General features: G+C 40.9%; 1 protein-coding gene across 1 annotated transcript; it reads right to left on the bottom strand.

Annotated features, from left to right (window-relative positions):
- Positions 1-5,309: 5,309 nt before the first annotated feature.
- On the bottom strand, positions 5,310-16,403 carry LOC142445844 (olfactory receptor 6B9). Its single transcript, XM_075547722.1, has 3 exons — positions 15,485-16,403; positions 6,806-6,849; positions 5,310-5,414 (listed from the first exon to the last, which is right to left on the bottom strand). The coding sequence occupies exons 1-3, from the start codon at positions 16,401-16,403 to the stop codon at positions 5,310-5,312; spliced, it is 1,068 nt and encodes a 355-aa protein (XP_075403837.1).
- Between the last annotated feature and the right edge of the window lie 8,158 nt (positions 16,404-24,561).

The following is a 24,561-nucleotide window of genomic DNA, read 5'->3' as shown; positions in this document are numbered from 1 at the left end:
ATTGATAGATTATAAATTATTATTTTTTTCATTTCTCACACAGACCACTGCCTCCCTTCCCCCATGATTTCCATTTTTCTTTCCCCTGGAGGGGTGTGTGTGGTTATGTGTCGATCATTGTGATCGGTTCCCCCCTCTTCTCCTCCTCCCCGCTGTTTACCATTCCCATCTGGTATCTCTCTTCCCATTTCTGCACCTGGGTTGCATGTGTCATGAGCTCTTGTCTATGGCTGTGTACATGCTCCAGTCTAGTCCAAAGTGAGAGGAATCACAGGGATCATGGTGGGGGCGGTGGGGTGGGGTGAATGCCTCAAGGAACCAGAAGAATATTGTGCATTTCATCAGTGCTTTACTGCACTTTGGTTGACACATCCCTTCCTTATGACCCTTTTGTGGGGGATGTTCCATTATCTACAGGGGGGCTTTAGGTTTCTTCTCCAATCCCCCAGGTTCTTAACCATATGATTGTTAAGGGCCTTCCGATGACTGTTACCTGGTCCCAATGACACACCATGCTCACACAGGCTGGTGTGCTTCTTCCATTTGGGCTTGTTGTTTCTCTGCTGAATCGCCGCTTATTTCACATCAAGTCTTTAAGACCCCAGACACTATATCTTTTGATAGCCGGGCACCATCTGCCTTCTTCACCACATTTGCTTATGCACCCATTTAGTCTTCAGCAATTGTGTCCAACTCTTCCCATGAAATGACGTTTCATGTGATCATTAATGATTTTTAGGGATGCATAGTACTCCATTGTGTGTATATGCCAGAGTTTACTGATCCACTCACCTATTGATGAAAATTTAGGTTGTTTCCAGCTCTTTGCTATAGTGAATTGTGCCACAATAAACATTGGAGTTCAGACAACTGATTGTGGTCTATTTCTTGACTCATCTGGGAATATGCCCAGTAGAGAGATAGCTGAGTCATAAGGTAGATCAATTTCCATTTGTTTTAGATATCACCAGACCACTTTCCACAGAGGCAGTACATATCTACATGGCCACCGGCCAACATTTGTTTCTCTCTGAACTTCTGATTTGGGCTAACCACAAGGGTGTTAAATGGTATCTCATGGTTTTTTTCATTTGCATCTCTTTGATAGCTCATTATCAAGAGCATTTTCTCATATGATTATTGGCCAGATGGTTCTCCTCCCTAGTGAAGTTTCTTTTCAGTCCTTTTGCCCACTTTCTCAGGGGGTTAAAGGTTTTCCTCTTGTTGCAGGCCATGAGGGTATTATAGATTTTAGTTATAAGCCCTTTTTGTCTGTTGTGTCATTGCTAAAATTCTTCTCCCAGTCTATGGGTTGCCTTAAATCTTTCAATGCACACAGGTGTTTTATCCTTAGTAGATCCCACTTGTCAATTTCAGGTTCATCTGTGTGTGTTCCTTTCCCTATTGCAGTTAGTCTATGTATTCCCTGGTCCAAGGTCCTTAGGTTTGTCCAGATTCCTTCCTCGATGGCCCTGACAATTTGTAGTTTTACTGCTAGGTTTATGATCCACCTTGAGTTTGTTCTTGTGCATGGGATGAGATATATATCTTGTTTCATTTTTCTACATGTGGATATCCATTGTTTCCAGCACCAGTTCTTAAAGAGGGCATCCACCTGCCACTTGATGCTTTGGGGGCCCTTATCTAAGATCAGCTGTCCATATGCTGATGGTTTTACTTCTGGGATTTCTGTTCTTTTCCACTGGTCTAAGTATCTGTCATTATGCTACTTCCACATGTTTTGGCCACTGTGGCTATGTGGTAGGTATTAAAATCAGGTAAAGCTAGTCCTATAACTTTGTCCTTCTTCTTGAGGAGTTCTCAGATTTTCTGCATCCTGGGGATGAATCCTACCTGATCTGATCATGGTTGATAATATGTTTCATATACTTTTATATTCTATTGACCAATATTTTGTTAAGGACTTTTTCATCTGTGTTCACTAGAGATATTGGTCTCTATTTCTCTATACCTGTGGGATCTTTGCCCTGTTTGGACATCAAAGTTATACTGGCTTCATAGAATGAGTTTGGGAGTTTGCCATCCTTTTCTATGCTCTGGAATACTTAGTGGAGGACAGGTATCAACTCATCCCTGAATTCTTGGTAGAATTCCCCTGTGAAGCTGTCTGGTTCGGGAGCTTTTTTGTTGGTAGCTTCTTGATGACCATATATATTTCTTCTTTCGCTATGGGTTTGTTGAGGTTCTTGACTTCTGCCTGGGATAATCTAGGGAGGGATTGTTTTTCCAAGTATTTATCCATGTCTTCCATGTTTTTTTAATTCATTAGAATGCAGTCCTTCATAATATTTTGTGATTATCCTTTTAATCTCCTTGGGGTCTGTTGTGATTTTTCCCTCCTGTTTCATCCCTCATCCTGGCTAATGATGTTTGCTCCTTTCTTTCCTTGTTTGGGTTCACCAGCGGTCTGTCAATTGTGATGATCCTTTCATTTTGCATTGTACTTTTGTCTTCCCACTAGTTTAACTCTTCCCTGATTTTCATTGTTTCTTTTCTTTTGCTATTGGAGGCGTTGTTCTGTTGACTCTGTTCTAGTTGCAGAAGGTCTCGTGAGCGTGTATCCATCATAGGTCTCTCTTCCCTTTTCATATGTGCCCTTATTGCTATCAAGCTACTTCTGACAACTGCCTTCACAGCATCTCATAAGTTTTGATATTTTGTAATCTTATTCTCATTAGTTTCTAGAAACTTTCTAACCTCCTCTCTAATCTGGGCCAGTCCCCATTCATGTCACAGGAGATCGTTATTCATCATACAATTGTTTGCTCTTGCCTTCCTGGTCGTCCGCTTGTTAATCTCCAGCTTTGTGGCATGGTGATCTGAGGAAGACGTCTGTATAATCTCTATGTGTTTACTCAAACTTGTCTTGTGTCCAAGCAGTGATCTATTCTCAAAAATTAGCCATGTGGGCTTGAGAAAAATGTGATTTTTTTTTTGGCATTTAGAGGGAAAGCTCTATAAATGTCTATAAGGTCCAGTTGCCAAATTGTATTGTTTATGTCTATAGCCTCCTTGCTGAGGCTTCTTTCCCAGTGGTCTATCTTTCTGTGATAGTGGTACATTAAAATCCCCTACTATGATTGTTGAATCTGTGGTTTCTTTTTCCATCTTTTGAATAGCTGTTTGACGAATTTGCCAATCCATTATTAGGGGTGTAAATATTCAATATGCTTACTCTTTCTTGATTTACTGATCCTTTGAGAATTATTTAGTATCCCTCCTTGTCTCTTTTTATAGTTTGAACCTTGAGGTTCATTTTATCAGAGATTAGGCTTGCCCCTCCCCCTGGTTTTTTTAAGTTGCTATTTGCCTCATATACTTTACTCCAACCTTTTATTCATATTTTGTTTTTGTCTGTGCACTTAAGATGTGTCTCTTGCAGGCAGCAGATTGCGGGGTTATGTTTTCTAAGCCATCTTGAAGCCTTTTTTAATGTAATAATTGTGGCCATCAGAATTCAGTGTTGTTATCAAGATCTCTGGATTCATTGTTGTCATCTTGTACTTTGGGTGTTTTCCTATCTCCCTTCATATCAGTGCGCTGTGTTAGTGTGTGGGGCTTCATTCTTGTCTTCTTTCCCCTCTGAGGCCCTGTTATCTTGGAACTTGTTGTCAGCACATTGGTTTCTGGATGGAGTTGGATATATGGTGGTCTTTTGCTTGTGCTTGGTGGATGTTGATCCTCTGACCATACTGAGTCGGGCAGTATCTGCCACAGGGTCGGTTGTCTTATAGAATATTCTTTTAATTTTCCCTTCTCCTGGAAGTCCCTAATCTCCCCATCTGTCTTAGAGGATAATTTGTCAGGGTAAAGGATGTCTTGGTGAGTTCTTCGGGTTTAGTCTAATTGATGTCCTCTCTGCTTAGTCTAGTTGATGTTCTCACTGTTTGATTCTCATTCATTAAGGTGGGATGTTTGCTTTTGGAATTCCTTCACTATTTTTGCTGTAGACTTGATTGTAGTGTCCTGCTCGGGTAGATCAATTATTCAAATATCTGTCATTGATCTCAGGTTATCTCCTGCCTCTTTTATTTTCTTATTTGACTGTCTCTCTAGTTTGCTGAGGTCTTTCTGAGTGTTTTTGAGATCACTGATATGGATATCTGCCTCCTCAAGTCTAATTGTAAATTCTATAATCTTGTGTGTAGATTCTGCCACCTCATCCATTAACACCTGTATTTCTCTTTGGTGCGTGGACTTCATCGCCTCTATCATCGTGTTCATCCCCTCAATTGTGAACTTCATATCCTCTATCATTACATCCTTATCCTGCATCGCTTCCCTCAACTCCTGTATTATTCCAAGCAGCCGTCTGCAATTTTCTTTTTGTGGTAGATCCATATCTGATTCTTCTATAAGAGTCACTAACTCTGCTATTGTGTTTTTTCTCTTGTTTTTAGTTGAGAGTGATGAGGTTTGCTAATGCTTCCTTGACTCTTTTGTGGAGGTAGGCACCATGTTTCTGGGAGATCAGGGGCACTGGGATCTTTCTCTGTGTTGCTGAGAGGATGCTTTCAGATGTCTGCCTGTGGCCTACTATAGAGGCGGGTCATTCTGCCTTGAAGGCAAGAGTTCCATGGCAATTCAGTGGCCAGCAGTTGTGAGCAGTTTCAGTGGTTGGTGTGGGGCCCAAGTCATTGATCCCCTGGGTTCTCTACCTAGGCTAGGAGTGGGGGGAGTGCCTTCTGGACCAAGAATGAATGCCTGCTACTACTCACGGTTCAGGAGGGATGGTGGGGATGCTGAGCAGCCACACCAGGCCCCTCTGGCTCATAGTAAGGGTCGCTGGGCCGTGAACTGCTTCATGTGGCCCCTCCGGCTCCAGGTGAAGGCTGCTGGGGGCACCGCCACTTCACACGGCCCTGCAGGTTCTAGAAGAGCATAGCCGGGGGTGCACGCTGCTTGGCATGGCTCTGCTGGGTCTGGGGGAGAACCTCCTGGGGTGCCGCAGCTTCTCAGGTAACAGGTAGGACGCTGGGTCAGACGCAGTTATTGCAGAGGTGGAGGAGCTCCAGGCAATGAGGGGGGAAGGGTTCAGGTGACCCACTTACTGCAGGTGAACTATGTCGGCCCCTGGGGCCCGGGTGGACAATGGGAGGAACCCTTGCTTGACAGCTGGTCTGCCGCCACATGGAGAAGGGGAAACTGCGCGAAGGGAGCCGCTCCCCTAGTTGAGTGCTGTGAGTGGACAGCTGCTGTTTGGGGGTCTAGCCGTGGCTGTGAGGGTCTAGACAGGGTAGCCCGCTAGGTGGGCAGAGGAATTGCTCCAGGTAGTCGTGGGGGTCCCTTTAATCATCAGAATCGTTCCACTCGGCCTCCTGGCCATCCAGCTCACTGCTCGCCTTGGAGCTCCCGGCAAGGGCTGCCAACCTGGGCGCCATCTTGAATCCGTCCTCATTTATGAATTTTAAAAATAATTAATTTTTACCATGTGCAGGAACTGTGCTAAGCACAGTAGATCCAATAGTGGAAAATGAAGTTTCGACGTTCCTTTCATTGTAGTGGGAAAGAGAAGTGTAATTTGTGCATATTGAGACCTAGTTAAGACAGCTCCCCGCTGAATTCAGAAGGTCCTAGACCATCTGGAGTTTTCAAAGAAGGCGAATTTGCATGGTTTCAATGAGGGCACACCACCTACTCTCTCTTCTTTACATATATCTTATCTATATGAATTAGGGATAAAGGGTTAATTTCTAAGAGAAAGTTGAGTGTATATTTAATGCTTATTCTATATGGTATGTAGAAAGTGTGTGGTTGTTTCCATAAAAGGCCATCGCTTCTCATTCAGAAACTGAATATGTGCTGAGTCACAGCACCAAAAACTCTGACTGCAATTCCACTCAAGTGGGAGGAAAACATTAAGGAGAGGATAGCTATCCCTTTCCCTGGTTCCCTCTACGATCAAGGCAGCCATGGAAAGAACTTCTGTGTCTACCACACATCTGAAGCTCTTTCTTGGGGGGAATCAATCAAAAGGAGCAACAACATATAACCCCCTCACAGGGGGCCTAACAAAAGAAAAGTAGGTAAAGGTTGACAGAGGATGCTGTAAGATGTGAAAATAATAATCTATAACTTATCCAGTGTTCCTGAGAGAGGGTGGGGAGAGAGGGGGGAAATGAGGAGCTGGTACCAAGGACTCAAGTAGAAAGAAAATGTTTTGAGAATGATGATGGCAACAAATGTGCAAATATGCTCGACGCAATGGATGGATGTATGGATGGTGATAAGAGTTGTACAAGCTTGCAATAAAATGTTGGATTTTTTTTTAAAGAAAACAATGGCAGCATATTACAAGGGTGCTTGACACAATGAATGAATGTATGGATTTTGATGGGAGATGTAAGAGCCCCCAATAAATGTATTTAATAAAAAATAATAAATGTCATTCTTGGGAAGTGACTGAGAACACCTGTGCCAATATTGCTTCATTGGTAGTTCCTAACAACCTTGCTCTAGAATGATAGTAAATTAATACATCAATATATTAATTTAGCAATTATTTCAGATAGTTCTTGCAGATGAGTTAATCAGGCATAGCAGTCTGATCACCTTGTTTAAGGAGACTTCTTTGGCTACTTCATAAAGGTTAAATTATAGAAAATCAATTTTCCAATGATTTATTTATTAAGACACAGTTTAAGACCCTTACTTTTACTATGTTTACCAATTTTAAGCATATATGATGAACTTTCCCAAATTCCAATTAGTCCCTCTTGAAATTCATGCCTTAAATTACTTAAACCCAGACACTCATGACCAGTAGAGAGGAGATTTTTTTTACCTCCCTCTGAAATGCTTCTGAAACTTCTGAAATGCTCTCCTTCACTGCAATGAGTTCTAGAAACTTCACTCTGGTTATTAACCAACTAGGACTATTTAAGGAGTCCTTCGGTGGCATAGGTGGTTAACCATTCCACTACTAGCCAAAAGACTGGTGATTCAAACTACCCATGGTGCTTCAGAGACAGACCTGGTGATCGGCTTCCCAACGGCCACAGTCTTGAAAGTCCTAGAGAGCCATCTGCTTTCCAACCATCAACTCAGGAACAATGAACAATAACCAGATTCAAACAGAAGACACTGAGATTTCCCATGGGATTATCCAGTGTCCCAGCAGATTGGAGACGCAGGCAGTGATAAGACTTCCCTTGTTAAAAAGAGGAAGTAACCCTGTTCCAAAGAAATGTCCAACTTCAGAAGGCAGTAGAGAAGGAGGTATTTTGGCATTCAATTGCCTCTTGATGGCCGAGTGAATGATAGTGACATCTGACTGCCATGTTGGCAGCGATAAGACTGGGTAAAATCTAAAATTAATTATGGTGATGGTTTTATGACTCTTCTGGATGTAATTGAATTATTGAATAGTATGATATGCAAATTATATGCCCATAAAACTGTTGGGGGGAAAAAAGGACTGGGTGCTGTAACCTAACTTGAGAACACTGGGCAGCATAGCACATTTGCTATCCTATAATGTGGCCATGCATGTTAAGAAATGTATGCAGACGCCGTCTACATTCACATTCTTGCACTTCAATTAATTGCAAGAAATCTCAATTAACTTTTCCTCGGTACTGTAATTGGTTCTAGAGGATTATATTAAGGACAAGATTTTTGAATTAGTGAGGTTGTCTAGAGTTATTTGTCTAATCTATTTAGACTAAAGCATTTCTGGTGAATTAAGGGCATTAATAGTCCATGGTATAATGTAGTGACAAAACTAGGCAAAATACCACCATTAGATAGTCCTAGTCAAATAGTCATAAAAGATGATGACTCTGTTCGTGTTTTAAAAGACTGTAGTGCAACTAAGTACTATAAAGGGATTGACTGTCGGTGCATATGGGGGCTGGAGGCACAGGGAATCCAGGGTGGATGATACCTTCAGGTCCAAGGGTGTGAGGGGCGATGATGGGAAAGTGGAGGGTGAGTGGGTTGGAAAGGGGGAATTGATTACAAGGATCCATATGTGACCTCCTCCCTGGTAGATGGACGGCAGAGAAGGGGGGGGAAAGGGAGACTCCGGATAGGGCAAGATATGACAAAATAGCAATGTATAAATTACCAAGGGCACATGAGGGAAGGGGGAGTGGGGAGGGAGGGGGAAAAAAAGAGGACCTGATGCAAAGGGTTTAAGTGGAGAGCAAATGCTTTGAGAATGATTGGGGCAGGGAAGGTGCGGATGTGCTTTATACAATTGATGTATGTATATGAATGGATTGTGACAAGAGTTGTATGAGCCCCTAATAAAATGTTTTTTTTTAAAAAAGGGATTGACTGTTGGTCCTACATGTCTAGAGAAAGTGGCAAAGAGAAGGGTGACCTTGGGGTTTTAAATTATGTATAAATGACCTGAAGGCTTCTAAATTAATATTGAAAATGAAGCAAACAAAGTAATAAGACTCATTTTCCTCTGTAACCTCAGAGCTGAGATTTCTAAAACCAAATCCAGAAGTTCATTTGACAATGAGAGAATTGTAATACAAATTTAATGTTCAATTTCCCGAGGTGGTTTCTGTTAACGTGAGGCCATTATTGTAAATTATGTCAGATGTAGTTATGTTAAAATGTAGTATTTTTTCATTTGATTGCCCTTTTGATTCACTTTAAAATTGTTTAAGTGAAAAACAAATTGAAGGGGAAATACGCATGGTGAATTCTCTCTGACCATGGCTCAGGGATGTGACTAGCCGTGCCATCAGGCAGAGTGCATTAAAGAGTGGATGATTGCAGAAGCGGTGATGTTAGAAGTTAACACCTTATTAATTTGATTGACCATTTGATCTATTTAAAATTTTCCAAGTTTTTACTATTTTCTGGGGTTTTTGATGGAAGTTTTTACCTGTTATTGTTGTTATTATTTATTTTCAATGGTTTTCTGCATATGAAACCCTCAACTCTAAAACCCACTGTCATCCAGTGAGTCCTGATTCATAGCATTCCCAGAGGGTACAGTAGAGCTTGTGAGACTGTAACTGTTTACGAGAACAGAAAGCCTGGTCTTTCTCCCACAGAGCTGGCTGGTGGCTTTGACATTGCAGGTGGCGGCCAATGCATAACCACTATGCCACCAGGAGTCTTATACGAGATCCAGGATAGGTAAATCGAAAGAGACAGTCACTGGATTACGGCTTCTTGGGGGTATGGCAGGGGGAGTTAGGGGGAAATGAAAAGCTAATAAGGATGAGTACAAGAACAAAGAAAATGTTCTAAAACAGATAGTGGTGTTGACTGTACAGCTCTTCTTGATGTGATTGAATTGTATGATATGTTAATTATATGTTAATGAAACTGTTAAACAATAAATAAAGTGAAGGCATTAATAAGGAAGGAATTAAAACAAAAAAAATAAAAGCAAACTGGTTACCCTAAAGTCATCTCTGATTCATGACCTCACTGAAAATTGGAATGTGGATGTATGATCGGGTGCCAAAAAAGCTGGCAATATTAAACCCCTCAATGCTGCCAATTCCTCTTTGCCAATGAAAGCAAGCTGTTCACCCTATCTGAGGAGTTATCCCTTACCTGTCTTATCATTTTAGTCCAGTCTATACCAACTTGATGGGCATTAAATAACCACCCATAGCATTTCCATGAGTGTAAATCTTTAGCAGAACAGGCTACCACATCTTCCTCTTGTGGAGTACATGGTTGGTTCGAACCACTGATTTCCTGGTTAGCAGCCATGTTCTAACCTTGTGTTACCAAGGCCTCTTTCCTTTGCATAAACTTATAATAACCTCCCCCAAGAGAGTTGACTTGCAAATAACTATGAATTGATTAATGCTTACAATCATCCTTTGCTTTCAGAACTTAACTAAACTTAAGTTACAGTAGCCCCAAAGCTGAGGCACAGTGCATGGTCTTTGAGGAGATTCACTATAAACCAAAAGAACAGCAAGATGTCCCTGTTTATATAAACAGACACCTGGGGAATGTGTGGGCATGGATATTAAGGATGTGGGTCGGTAGTGGAAGGAACATAAAGTTGGGTATGGCTGGATTTATTGTTGGCACACTAAGCAGAAATTCTTAACTGTTTTTATTCAAGGGTTTAGAAAGGACCCTTTATCTGTTTATTTTGTGGATTGGCTGAAACGTAGACCCCAAAGTGGCCAACACAAATCAAGCTGAAATGTCAGAACTACCCTAGAAGACTATGCAACAAGGTTCCAGAGGCTTAAGGGGATTGGAATGTTGAGGTATATTTATCATATAACCCTGATCATTCACCCTGAGAAGATCCAGAAGACACACTTTTCACAACAACTGTTAGAAACCATTTTTGTGGCGAGCGCAGCATCATGGAAGAGTTCTGCAGTCACTCGTCTAGATAGGATGGATATTAAAGCTCACTGCTATCATCAAACTGAGACTTCTAAATGAAACTGAGATAATAGGATCCTAGCATGGCATAGTCAAGGGATAGTATTTAATTGCAAAAAAACGAGATGATCTTGTTTACCTTAATGGACAGCAGAGTTGAAGTAGTAGTCATAAATACTCATCTGTTTCAGAGACCTACTTTGAGGCTAGCTGATCATGCTGTCCACATTAAAAAAAATAGGTGGGCAGTTAAGCAGAAGAATCCTAAGTCAAGTGAACATACATAAATGAATCACCGAAGCAGAAAAACAGATGGTGTGATCAGGAAAGGAATATCAAGCTACAAGAAGAGAGGGTAGTCAAGGTTATAATGATGAGTGACTCTAATGACAGCTTAACTGAAATGAAATGATTTTAAGAATAAAAATAATCTTGTGAGATTTCAAAATAGCCCACCGTGTCCATTTAGCAATTGATAAAGATTGTCATGCAAAAATATTCACAGCAGAATAGTACTATCTTTTGACAAAAAGACTAGAACATTCAAGCATTGTTACATGAAATTATATGATCCAAGATAGAACAGCTTATAGAGTTTCAGTGCCCCTGTCAAGGTCATGCCTTAAAACCCTACATTTGACCAAAGGAACATGTCATATTTCATTAAGAATATACACTGTTATTACAATGAATACAAGGAAGAAGAAAATGTTCTGGAATTGACTGATGATGACTGTACAGCGCTTCTTGATTTGATTGAATTATTGAATTGTATGACATGTGGATGAAGTGCTGATAAAGCTGTTAAAAAGAATATACAGTGCTTAAGCTTAAACTAATGAGACTTTCTAACAGGTTGAGATAAGTTTAGAACTATACAGATTGTAAATAATCTTAATCTTATAAAACTAAAATAAAATAATCTTGGAGAAGAGAGAAAAAAGAGGAGCTTATACTAAGGGTTCAAACATAAAGTAAATGTTTAGAAAACAATGTTGGTAACATATGTACAAATATGTTGATACGGTTGATGTATGGGTTGTAATAAGAGCTGTAAGAGCCCCCAATAAAGTGATTTAAAATAATAAAATATAATAATCTTATCAGTTATATAAAAATTTAATATGGTAAGACATGAATTTAAGAAGTAAAAAGTCTAAACAAATTATGTTGTATAAATCAATAGTCTAATTAAAATATGAGAGATGGTGTTTTCAAAGTGTTATAATAAATCAATATACCTATTACCCTTAAATTCTTCATATATTTTATTATTTTACTCAAATAAGAGCGCACGCTATTTGTTTCTTAGGGTATTGCATCTGCCTTTCCAAATCGAAGAGAAAGAAAGGAGAAGCAGTAGGTTCCAGGGACACCCTTCACAGGCCACGGATTGTCCAAGAGAAAGGTGTCAGCTTTCTGTCAGTGCCAGTGCTTGCCTTATCTACGAAGGACTGGACTTCACTTAGGGTCTGGTTCCTGGTCATTTCATCGGTAGATTGCATGTAGATGTTCCAACAATTAAACACGGTATTATAATCTTTTTCTCACGGCCATGAGAAAACATGAAAATTAAATATGTGCTTTCCATAGTGTCTCTATTAGGGACAGAAAGACGGCTATTTCTCTTTTTTTGCTAAATTTTGCAAAGTGACTAGAATGAGTTGTCACTGAAGTCAATTGATTATAAAAGGAATGAGTTCCTTCGCTCGCTCAGCAGCACTGAGCAGGTCGTCGTGTGAAACTTGACTAGCAGAGCCTCTTTTGTGCACCACACTTCAGGTAGAGGAAAACCAGCTCATCCCCAAATGGCTGCCCTCCAGTCAGTTTTGACCCGTGGCCAGCCCGTGTGTTAGAGTAGAACAGTACCATGTGTGCTCCTGGCTGTAATCTTTATAGAAGCACACAAAGCACCAGGTCCTCATTCCAAAATGGCGCCGAAGGGTTCAAATCACCCATCATTTGTTCGGGCCGTTCAGCATATACTGTCTGAGGCGCCCAGGGTGATGAGAAGACTTTCAAAACAAAACAAAATTGATTAAAAAATCTCACCAACACAACTCTGAAAATCAGTTTGATAATACCTGATTATTCCTTAAAGGAGTCCTGATGGCATAGTGGATTGGGCTGCGAACCACAAGATTTGAAACCGCCGGTCGCTCCAGAGGAGAAAGTGGAGGCTTTCTACTTCCATAAAGATGTTCAGAAACTCACAGAGGGCAGTTTACTCGGTCCTGTAGGGTCACTATGAACCAGAATTAACTCAATGGCAGTTAGAGGTTATTCCTTTACATCTTCATTTAAAAAAAAAAATCCGCTTCTGAGCTAGATGGCCGCTTGTTCACCTTCAAGCTTTTAAGACTCCAGACGCTATCTCTTTTGATAGCCGGCACCATCATCTTTCTTCACCACATTTGCTTATGCACCCATTTGTCTTCAGCGATCCTATCATGGAGGTGTGCAGTCAATGATATGATTTTTTGTTCTTTGATGCCTGGTAACTGATCCCTTTGGGACCACTCGATCACACAGGCTGGTGTGTTCTTCCATGTGGACTTTGTTGCTTCTGAGCTAGATGGCCGCTTGTTTATCTTCAAGCCTTTAAGACCCCAGTCACTATCTCTTTTGATAGCCAGGCACCATCAGCTTTCTTCACCACATTTACTTGTTCACCCACTTTGGCTCCAGCCGTTGTGTCGGGAGAGTGAGCATCGTAGAGTTCCAATTTAATAAAAGAAGGTATTCATGCATTGAGGGAGTGTTTGAGTAGAGGCCCAAGGTCCTTCCGCCACCTTAATACTTGACCTATAAATATAGACACATAGCTCTATTTCCCCATCCTCCTATATATATTTGCATGTACATGTCTTTGTCTAGACCTCCATGAATGCCCTTTGACTCCTAGCTCTTTCCTCCATCTCCCTTGACTTTCCTCCTGCCCTACTACCATGCTTCATCGCCACCTGGGCTAGAGTATACCTCTTCTCTAAGCAACCTTACCCTTGATCATTTCCCACCAGGCCTGCCACTCCCACTTCTCTACCATTTGGGGTCCCATGTTTTTCCCTTGTCCCTGGGTTTGTTAACACCACTTCCTTACCCCCCCTACCCCCCCACCCCAAGTCCCCCCAAAACTGTCGGTCCCGTTGTTTTTCCTCCAGATAGTTCATCCAGCCTGTCCTATTCAGACAGACCTGTGGAGTCACTAACATGCACGAAAACTAGACAGAGGAAAACAAAGCAACAGTATACAACCAGACAACAAAACAACCAAAACAAACCACTGACAAAGAACAGAACAAAACAGTTCACAAGAGAAAAGCTTGTAGTTAGTTCAGGGATCGTTTGCTGGCCCTTAGGAGCGTTTTCCAGTCCAGTCTGTTGGGGCACCACGCCCTGGCCCCAAAGTCCACTTTCAGCATTCCCTGGGGACCTTGCCACTCCATTCCCTTGCTGTTCCACTGCACTCCCCCAGTGATTTGCCTCGGTGTGGTGGGATCAGGTCAGGTGCAATTCCCACACTGTGTCTCCGGTGCTGTCCCCTGTATCGCCCTTAGTCACTGAAGGGCATCATGTCTCATAGTGGGGCCAGCCATGTTGTTCTCTCTGTGGACTGGCTGCTCTACTCAGGAACATCATCATCACGGCCTGGTGGGCCAGGCTGTGCTCCACTCTCTCCTCCTGCCCCTTCATCTGCTCCCGTGTGCTCTGATTAAATATGTCCATCTCCCAGAGCTGCAGAGTCAATGTCGTCCTTTGGAACAAATTCTTTTCGGGGGAGGGGCAGGAATCCACTTAATTTATGGTGCTGGGGCCAGCCTCCCAGACCTCTCCACCGGTTCCCTCCTCCACGCCGGGATATTGCATTCACACCTTGCGACACTGGGTTGAAGTCTGGTCCCACTTTCCCTGTGGAGATATAAACAATACCCTCCCCTTGGGTGGATTAATGCCCCATGACCCCACTACCCTTTTCTTCCTTGTATTCATCCTTTTGTTTTCCTTTCCCCACCTCCTCCACCATTGTCTACCATGTACGAAGCACACCGGCCAGTGCGATCACGAGGTGCCCAAGGGACCAGGTATAAGGCATCATGCAAAAAATATATATATAAGTGTGTGTATGTATGTGTATATATGTGTATATGTATATATGTATATATATATCATATTAAATGAAGGGGGAAGTGCAGAGTGGAGACCCAAGGCCCAAGTGTCGACCAATGGAGATCCCCTCATAGAGGGTTTTAGGAGAGCACATGGGTTAATTAGGGTGCGAGGTAGTATCGATGAAGAACACAGCTTTCCCCCAGATCCTGGATGCTTCCTCCCCCCAACTACCATGATCCGAATTCTACCTTGCAGGGCTGGATAGGATAGAGGCTGTACACTGGTGCATATGAGGGTTGGAGGTACAGGGAATCCAGGGTGGATGATACCTTCAGGACCAAGGGTGTGAGGGACGATGCTGGGAGAGTGGAGGGTGAGTGGGTTGGAAAGGGGGAACTGATTACAAGGATCCACATGTGACCTCTTCCTTGGGAGAAGGACAGCAGAGAAGGGGGGAAGGGAGACTCCGGATAGGGCAAGATATGACAAAATAACGATGTATAAATTACCAAGGGCATATGAGGGAGAGGGGAATGGGGAGGGAGGGGGGGAAAAAAAAGAGGACCTGATGCAAAGGGCTTAAGTGGAGAGCAAATGCCTTGAGAATGATTGGGGCAGGGAATGTATGGATGTGCTTTATACAATTGATGTATGCATATGTATGAACTGTGAAAAGAATTGTATGAGCCCCAATAAATTGTTAAAAAAATTAAAAAATAAATAAATAAATAAAAAGGAAAAAAAATCCGCAAGGCTTTCTTACAGCATGTTTCTTAGAGTTGTGACTATTTTCCTCACTGCTTTATCAAAGGAAATGTTTGATGAAGGACATAAAAGGAATTTTCCTTGTACTCGCACCCTAAATTACTGCGCTAAGTTTACATGTTTATAATTTTAGACTTGCCCAGAATAGAGTATTTCTTTTTGTGTTTGTTTTGTTTTAGCTTGTCAGTAATAATGAAAGGAAAAGGAATGACCAAGTCTCTTCAGTGAAGAGAATCTCTTAAGAAAACATCTTGGCCACTTGTCATGGTCTTTCTGATGGCGTCTTTGACCTCCTGGTTCCTTAGGCAGTAGATGATAGGGTTGAGCATGGGAGTCAAGACCGCGTATATGGCTGAGATCAATTTGTTGGAGTTGAATGAAGCGATGGCACGAGGCCGGACATACATGAAGATCACCGCCATGTAGAAGATGACTACCACAGTAAGGTGCGAGGCACAGGTGGAGAAGGCCTTCTGCTTCCCACTGACTGAGGGTATGCGCAGAATGGTGGAGACGATGAAAGCATAGGAGAGGACAGTAGCTGAGAGGGGAAACACCAGGATGATGATGGCAAGCGCAAAGTCTACCATCTCGGCCATAGAAAAGTCCGTGCAAGCCAGTTTAAGAATGGGGGACACATCACAGAAAAAATGGTTCAAGGTATTCTTGCCACAGAAAGCGACTTGAGATATGAAGTATACCTTAGCCATAGAGATGGTGAAGCCACTCACCCAGGAACTGATGGTCAGCTGAACACAGAACTCTGTGGTCATCATGACTGGATAGCGAAGAGGCCAGCATATAGCCACATACCGGTCATAGGCCATGGCAGCCAAAAGCACACACTCAGTACAGGCGAGTGAAATGAAGAAGTATAGCTGGATCATGCAGCCCAAGAAGGAGATGGTATTGGGGTGAAGCAAAAATCCAGTCAACATCTTGGGGACGGTCACCGTGATATACCAGGCTTCCAGGAAAGACATGGTGCTCAGAAAATAGTACATCGGCTTGTGCAGGGACCCAGTGACCCATACTGTGAGAATGATGACCAAATTCTCCACTAACACAAATAGGTACGTGATGAGGAAGAGGAGGAAGAGCAAAATCTGCAACCAAGGGGCTGTGGGGAAGCCCACCAAGATGAACTCACTAACGCTGGTGATGTTTTCCTTCCTCATAGTAGGGCATCAAAAGACAACGATGTAATGATAATCGTGCCACATTGTAGAGTGTGATCCGAGCTAGCAGCAAGGGTCCTTCAGGCTACAGGAACTTTATCATTAAACTTAATCAAGTGCCAATGCCATGATCTGGTACTTGGACATAATTTAGGAGTTCAAAGAGCTGCAGCAACCGCTTCAGAAAATCATGGATCAGAACAGAACCTGAAAACAAACCTACTGCAGAAACAAGGCTAAAGATCTCTCATAGGAAGCATGAGATTAGAGTCAAGATTCAAGCCTTTGGATCTGAGTCATAAATGGATCTGTACGTAGTATTAATGGTGAATACTATCTCTGTCAGCATATTTCCAAATTTAAGAGACAGCTAAATGGCAGGAGACCTTGGAGGCTGAAATCAGCTCTTAAGGAAGGTTCAGGAAGCAGGACATAGTTCATAGGAACCAGGGAAGTTTAAAACCTAGAGAAAATCAAAGAAGAATATTGACTGAAAAGGGCAAAATAATCCTCGTAGTCAAGAGAAATACTGACTGTAGCCTAATCAACTATTTAATGCTAGAAATTAAAGTTAATTATTCTTTGTATATTTTTAGAAATTTGACTTTAAAAATAAAATAAACAAATATCTCCCCTTCTATAACATCTAAACATGTACTGACTTCTTAGATGACCTCTTATAACATGCCTAAATAATTCACTTTTGATCCCAAATTAATTTGTGAGATTCACCCATCTATGTACTCTTCAAAGCCTACCTCCAACTTTTTTATTTTATTAGTTGGGATTTAATACATATTCACATCATTCCATATTTCAGTCATGTCAAGTACAATTGTACAATTGTTACCACAGTCAGTCTCCAAACATTTTTTTCTACATGGACTCCTTGACATTCCCCCCCTCTTACCTCCCCGCAATCTATCCCCCTCCACCCTACCCCTTTATTCTACTTGCTGTCCCTATAAATTCATCAGTCCTGAGTTCTATATACTAAAAAATGGAAAAGCATATAACACAGCTTCAAGAGGGTGACCTCCATTGACATAATACCTCTGAGATACACTCTAGTATGAATAAACAAAAAACAAACAAAACAATTCAGAAATTTTGGAAACTAGGTCATTTCCAGCCTGCACCCTAAGGGGGATCCACTGACAGTTTTAACTGTTCAAGTTAGATGCATGCCTCTGACCTTCTATACTTCTCTCTCCCAAGCACCCCGTGTGGCGGACACGTGCTCCCTCCCTCAATTCTGGACGGGGAGTTCTCCAGAGGCTCATTTCCCATGTAGTTGCACTGATGGGTCTTGGGCTCCCCCGTCATCCATCGCCTTCAGCACATCGGATTCTCAGAGTCTAGGCTCTGATACTGATCCCTCCTTTGACTTCAGATTATATGGATTCCAATCCTTTGGTGACTGATGACAGTATGCTTTTTCCATGTGATCTTAGTTGACATCTCACTTTGATGTCTGCTTGTTTAGAGACAAATCACCTTTATTTTTTTGCTCGAGGAAGAATAATTTGAAAATTCCCATACATCTCTTGACCCTAAAAATTCTTGCCCAAGGATAAATTGCACATTTGGCGTTCTCTTAGGATGGGGGAGTCAGGAGATTCAACTAGAATAAATCAACTAGACTTCTCATGGCACATTGTGATCTACGGAGAAAATTAAAATTTAAAACCACCTTCTTCAGAAATTGTGGTAAAATAAAGAAAAATAGAACTATATTATCTTAAAGAGGCCCAGGTGGTACAGTGGACTAAGTGTAGGACTGCTAACCACAAGGTTGGTGGTTCAAACCCAGAAGCCACTCCATGAGAGAAAAACAAGACTTTCTGCTCCCATAACTATTTCCAGTATCATAAACCTTAAAAAGCCATTCTACTTTGTCATATAGGTGACCATAAATCAGAATCATCTTGATTGCAGTGGGTGCATAGTCTTAAGATAATTAATAAAATAAAACTAAAGAGAGAAACCTACTTCTCAAGGAGAACGATAGAATTTCCTGGAAAAGAAAAAATGGAATTCAAGATACTGAAAAGAAGAATAAGGCATGGGTTTTGCATATGTTTTATAATTATTGCATATATATAGGATAAGCTCCTGGATTTCCAAAGAGTTATTGGCTATATTTGTTGGGGAAAATAGCAATGGTTAAAATAGAATTCAAATTTGACTTTTTCTCCCTAAGAATGATCCTTTAATTAATTTGAGCAATTCCTTCAGGGAAAGTAATTTTTGCCCAAAGCATTAGAGTAATGAAGGATACAGTCTAAATCTGAAAAGTCACAGAACAAGATCCTGAAGAGATTGTTATATGTTAATGCATGCCCACTTATGTTTGATGCTTTGGGAATCATAGGAAATATAAAAATAACAAGATATTCAAGATGGGCAAAGGGTGCTCTGCTGTTCAGAGAGTGTATGAAAGCATTGGGGAAAGTACACATCAGGCGGCACCAAATTCAGGAAGGCCTGAATTCTAATCCATGATTCGTCTCTTAGTAATTTACTGATCTGTGGCAAACCTCGGGTTGTGTAAACTTCTATTCCCCGCCGAGTGTACAAATAACTATAGTATAATACAAAAAGATACAAGGGGACATCAAAAAGTCCAAGGGACAATTTCATTATCTCTTAACTCCATTTCCCCGCAAACAGCAGCAAATCATGTTATGCAGCAAATCATGAATGACTGCTTTATGGACTACTGACGAGAGGCCTGTCCTTATGGTGGATACTGAAAATAGAAAGATGAAAATCTAGATCCTCTGTTCACAGTTCTGACTCCATGAGAGAGAGGAAGCAGTCCAACGTGTTCAAGCCACATTATTAATAGGTACACAGATCGCCCAGTGGAGGAGGAACTGAAGACTGTCTGTGGAGGCAGCCTCCAAAGCTACATTTCCTCCTTATCTGCCCCTGACCAGAGGAGTCCCACTGACTACAAATCACTAAACTGATGCTACCATCAGTGCATGGTGGGAAAAGCTCAACTCTGTGGCCAGCTACCCTGTAGTGTGTTTCAGTCAATTGACTTGCCCCTTTTGTCAAAGATTTGCCACCCATATTCTCCAGTCCCCCACCTCACTCACCTCCAATTCCCAGCAAATAACTTCGCCTTTTATTTTACCGGGACAGTAAGGCTCTGAGAAATGAATTTATTAAGCTTCACTAAGTCAAGCTCAGAGATCTCTGCTCCTTCCTGCTTTCCTTCTTGTGTTTACGAACCCTGGCATACGGTCTAGATCCCATTTCTCAGGGAAGCATCTTTTGTACATGAAATTGATTCTTTTCTAAAGTACCTTTTTTTGCGGAATATGAATTAAGTATCTCATTCGTAACAGGAAGGTATTAAGCAGGAGAGTGGCCTCATATTATTTACATTTTTATTATTTGCTGGAAGGTTTATATCTGTATTATTTTATATAACTTTAAATATTATCAATCAATCATGTTTATCAAAATAATCCTCCCATTATTTTCTGGTTTCATTATTTTCTGTCTGCTTCAGAACACTGATCACTCTCTTTCCTTCCCGTCTCTGCCTATCTGATGATATGATTTTTTTCTCATCTAAAAAAATTTTTTATGCTTCCCACCTCTCTTTACACATCCTCTCTCATACGCCTTTAATCTTCCTATGGATAAGTTCTAGTCACTGAAAAACAAAACACCAAGGAAAATAAACACTGAAGCTGTCTAGTAGAGAAGACAGACAAGGGAACAGAGAATTGGAATATGATACAGTACGTATTATATTGAACAGTGAGAACCCAGGGTTAAAATTTATCTTTCTGTCTGGGAGCTTAGAACGCATTCACCAAAGAGATGTCATTTGCACTGAAATGAAGCATTCTCGGGTGGTGGAGGAGAGAAACACATTCAAGATATTCACCATCTTTGTTTTCCTTCTCTGCCTTTGCTACCTACAAGTCAATTGTAGCAAGCCCCCAATTAAAAATAGTATTTGTCATTTACTGTATATCTGTCCTATAGGAGACATTTTACTAGTTTCTTTCCAAATTTGCTCATTTAATTTTCACCCGACCTAGTAAAGGGAAGTGTTGGTTCTCTCTTACAGATAAAAGGGTAAGTCCCTTGGCTAAACTCATACAAGTAGGAAGTAGAATTACAACTTAACTGTCAGTTTCTAAATCTGTTTCTTTTTCCTCTCTACTATGCACAAAACCTTGAAGTATTATTTCCTACCTCTTTTTACTACTACTACATTTAATCCACATTCCAAATATGTCATATTTAGAAACTGATCTTTCTCTGTTTCTTTATCATCCTACCCACTCTCCTAACTCCTGATCTTGACCCTAAGACTTACCCAAACCAAGTTTCCTTCTTGTTCAAATCTTTAAAGCCCGAAGTCCTCACTTGTGAATTTAACCTTTTCATCCATCTAAGCTTTTATGATCAGTTTGAGGTTTTTAAATTTGATTTGCTTAAAAATGTTTTCTGCCCAACTTACTCAACTTATTTTCCAAGTCTGCGTAACATCTAAGACCTCCTCATATCTGGGATGCTTTTCACTCCACTCTTGTTGAAACACCCGCCTATTTCCCTGAAGTCTGAATTTGCATGAACCGCATGTGTACTATGACTTCTGACCCAGCCACTGACCTGGTGTGTTGTACATAGTCACTGCCCAGTTCCTAAATCAGAAAACTTTTTTAAGGAAGAGCTATGACTCAGGAGGAGGAGGATTTGCTGAGAATTTGATACAGGTATGAAATCAGGCTTTCTCAAGAAGGAAGCAGACATTAGATGTAATCTAGAAGAATAGTGAAAAACAAAATGAGGGTTTGGGGGTGGCAGGAGTTTGGTGCAGGATGAAAAAGCTCGCTCACTGCCACTGAGTTGATGCTGACTCATAATGACCCACTATGAGTTCCTAAGACTGGAACTATTTATGGGAGTAGAAATCCCAGGCTCTCCCTCATAGAAGCTGGTGGTTTCAAACTGTCAACCATGTGGATCGCAGTCCAATGCATACCTGCTATACCACCAGGGATCCTATTGGGCGATGAAAGGTAGAATTGAAAGGAAAATCAAAAGTTAGAAATTGAATATGCACTCCAATGAGCTGACATCAAACAAAAGTGGCAAAGGGACAATTGTCAATTTAAGAAAATGTTTTTAGATGCTTAATAGTACTGCTGACTCCAGACTGAGTGATCTTGCTAAACTATAAATAAGAAAATGTGATTTTCCAGTTTAAGTCTTTCAGTGACTACCTGGAAGTCTAAACTCTTCACAAAGCGTAATAAGTCACTCATAATGTAACATCTACATTTCTATAGATCCTGATTTTCTAGCACATACAGAACCCAAATCTATCTTGCACTAAAGAACTTGCCCTTCTTTAAGGTAGCATGCCCCTCAGTGCAGTCATGTGTGGGATGCCCAGCTTTTCTCACTCTTACAGCCTGCCATGCCTATTCGGATTCCATCCTCTCTACCAAGCCGTTTCTGACCACTCCTGATCATGGCCCATCTCTTGCCAATTCCCTCAAACATTGGTCAGTGCCTCATTTGGTTTTATGTTTTGAACTTTAAAGCATCATATATCATATGTATAATTTTGTATTGTAAATATTTATTTGCTGTTCTGTGATCACTACTAGATTGTAAACTTCATGAAAAAAGCAATTTTATCCTACTTTCAGCTTATTTTTCTTGTTATCTCTAGTGTTTATCACTGCTGTCTGGTTGGCACTTGTTCAGTGAATGATTTATGATGTTTACATAGTACCAGATGTCTCAACATAGTGCATTCTGTTTATTTCTCCTTAGGAACAGTGTAGCATAAATTATCTTGGTTGAGCCTAGCTGAAAGACCTTGGTTGTGTTATTCAGTGGTCAGATCTGTAGAGAAATGTCCCCAGAGAACATTGTCTATGAGACCCATGAACTTAGCATTTCCCCTCTACCTGAAAGGAGTGACAGGAAGGCAAGAAAAGAACGACAAAATGAAATTAAGGAGAGACTTTATAATAGTCTAACCCACATTCTAGAAATGATCTCTTTATGAAATGTAAGAATTTTATGGCTTTGTGGGTTTTCTCATCTGGAAAAGCCACTGTAGTCCGGATGACAAATCATCCTGCTATAGGTTTAAGGAAAATGCAAACTCACCTCCTTCTTACTTATGGAAAGCTTTTAAAATCCAAAATCCATTGGTTACTTCTGTCCCTGCTGGATGTCCTTGTACCTGTGGTGATAGAATCTAAAATGGCAGATTCTTTTTCTGCTTGTATCTATGATACAAACATCTTTATCAAAAATTAAAAATTAAAAAACAGATTTATCTGTGATTTAAAAACACTTCTGCCCCTTGCCTCCCTATCTATCTATCTATCTATCTATCTATCTATCTATCTATCTATCTATCTATCTATCCTTTTTTACCTCTTTTTCTCTCTGTCACTGAAATCAGGATGTTAAATCTTCCCCCACTCTTCACCCAGATGGAGCCATGGTGTATCCAGGATGCAGTGAGTCCACTTCCTAGAGAGGACGACTGTTCTTTTAAAAGCACGCCCGTGGGGATCTGATCCACAGATGACAGGAGTATTTTTTAAAGAGTGACTAAGATAAAAAGTTAGAGAACTTCCCCTAGAGATCTCATGGTCAATGGACAGAGAAGATGCTTGACAATTATAAGATGGAGAAGCATCAACCAGTTCACGAATAAGCCCAAAGTAAGCAAATTACTCTCTGACCTTGTTCTCTTTGTGTGCCTGGTAAATATATGCAAACTCTATTGGACACATTTTGTTTCTTCCTGGCATTAATATTACTGAGATGGGCGTGAGTGAAAGGGTCAAAATAAAAATGATTTAATAGTGTTCAGAGTGCCTCTAAGCTCCAGGAAGAAGCAAACTTTTCTTACCACTTACAGTCAGGTAAACCTTTGGAGCAAATCCGACAGCAGCTCTGAGGGAGAAAGCCGTGGCTCTCTTCTCCCAGAAAGGCTCGCAGCCTCAGAAATCCCTTTGAAATGGTCCCTGTGAGTCAGAATTGACTTGACCGCAGTACGATGTTTGTTGTTGTTTTTAAGCATCAGAGATCAACAATTGCACTTGGTGCCCGGAAGCAAGCTTTGGTGGGTACGGCAAATTTGAAAGTTACTTCTTCTGTGTAATCTGATTTGTTGCTTTTGTGATTTTTGTGAAACAACTGTGGTCTTGCTCTTTCTTTTAGATTATTTTATATTGCTTTTCTCTTTTCCTGTGTCTTGTGAACAGTTACTGAATGACCTGGTAAAGGGGTTTAGAAAAAGGAGTATATATCCTTAGATATCCAGTAGGAAAAAAAATAAAGCCAAGATCCAAAGCTAAAGTCAAGAAACAAAGCAAACGATTCATGAGCCAGGATGTTTATGGCTTGTCTGCTCTGCCATTAAATTTAAACTTTCTCATTCCTTGTTTATGTCTCCTTTGGGCATCAGTGTGTAAAGAACTTGAGGTCCGTTAGACTGTGGGTCTCGGGAAAAGCAATATAAGGAGATTGTTTGGGCTCTTCAAAGTCTAAGAGTTGGCCAAGGGAACAAAAACTGGCCTGTGCCTCAGATCTAGTGAAGCTAGTTCATGAATCAGGTGACCAAGAGGTAAAGGACATAAATCTCAAGTATCACAAAATGTGTCTTTTCCTGGAACATTCCCTCTGCATATCCCTCCCTTTGACAACAGCAGATGTAAGGTGCCACCAACTGAAGATTGAATCAAATCTATTATTATCGGGTCAGTTCTGATTCAAAGCAACCCTATATAAGATTTCTGAGGCCGAAAGTGTTTAGGGGAGCAGAACACCTCATCTTTCTCCAACAGAGAAGCTGGTAGGTTTGAACTGCAGGCCTTGCAGTTAGTGCAGATGACAGTGCAACCGGAGCTCATTTGGTCAATATTTGGAAGTTTATTCAGATCTGTTAAATATGATTTTGTTACAGATAAGACCCATATAGATAGATTGATTGGTGCCATTCTAGTGTCACTGCCATAACATTCCAATGAGCGCATTTTCAAATGAGCATTACAAATTCATGAACAGAACAAAAACTTACTGTTTCTTTATGAATTTACTTATAAGTGGAATATCTGTGCATTGAATTAATCATCTTTATTTAAAATAATAT

The sequence above is a fragment of the Tenrec ecaudatus genome, chromosome 4, assembly GCF_050624435.1.
Source record: "Tenrec ecaudatus isolate mTenEca1 chromosome 4, mTenEca1.hap1, whole genome shotgun sequence".
Taxonomy (NCBI): domain Eukaryota; kingdom Metazoa; phylum Chordata; class Mammalia; order Afrosoricida; family Tenrecidae; genus Tenrec; species Tenrec ecaudatus.
This window is presented reverse-complemented; position numbering and strand designations above follow the sequence as displayed.

Coding starts and splice junctions, on each gene's coding strand:
- LOC142445844 (XM_075547722.1), bottom strand. CDS start 16,403: ATGAGGAAGGAAAACATCACCAGCGTTAGTGAGTTCATCTTGGTGGGC. Junction 6,850..15,484: donor CATCAGAAAGACCATGACAA/GTGGCCAAGATG, acceptor AACTCATTGCAG/TGAAGGAGAGCATTTCAGAA. Junction 5,415..6,805: donor CAGAAGCATTTCAGAGGGAG/GTAAAAAAAATC, acceptor TTCATAAATGAG/GACGGATTCAAGATGGCGCC.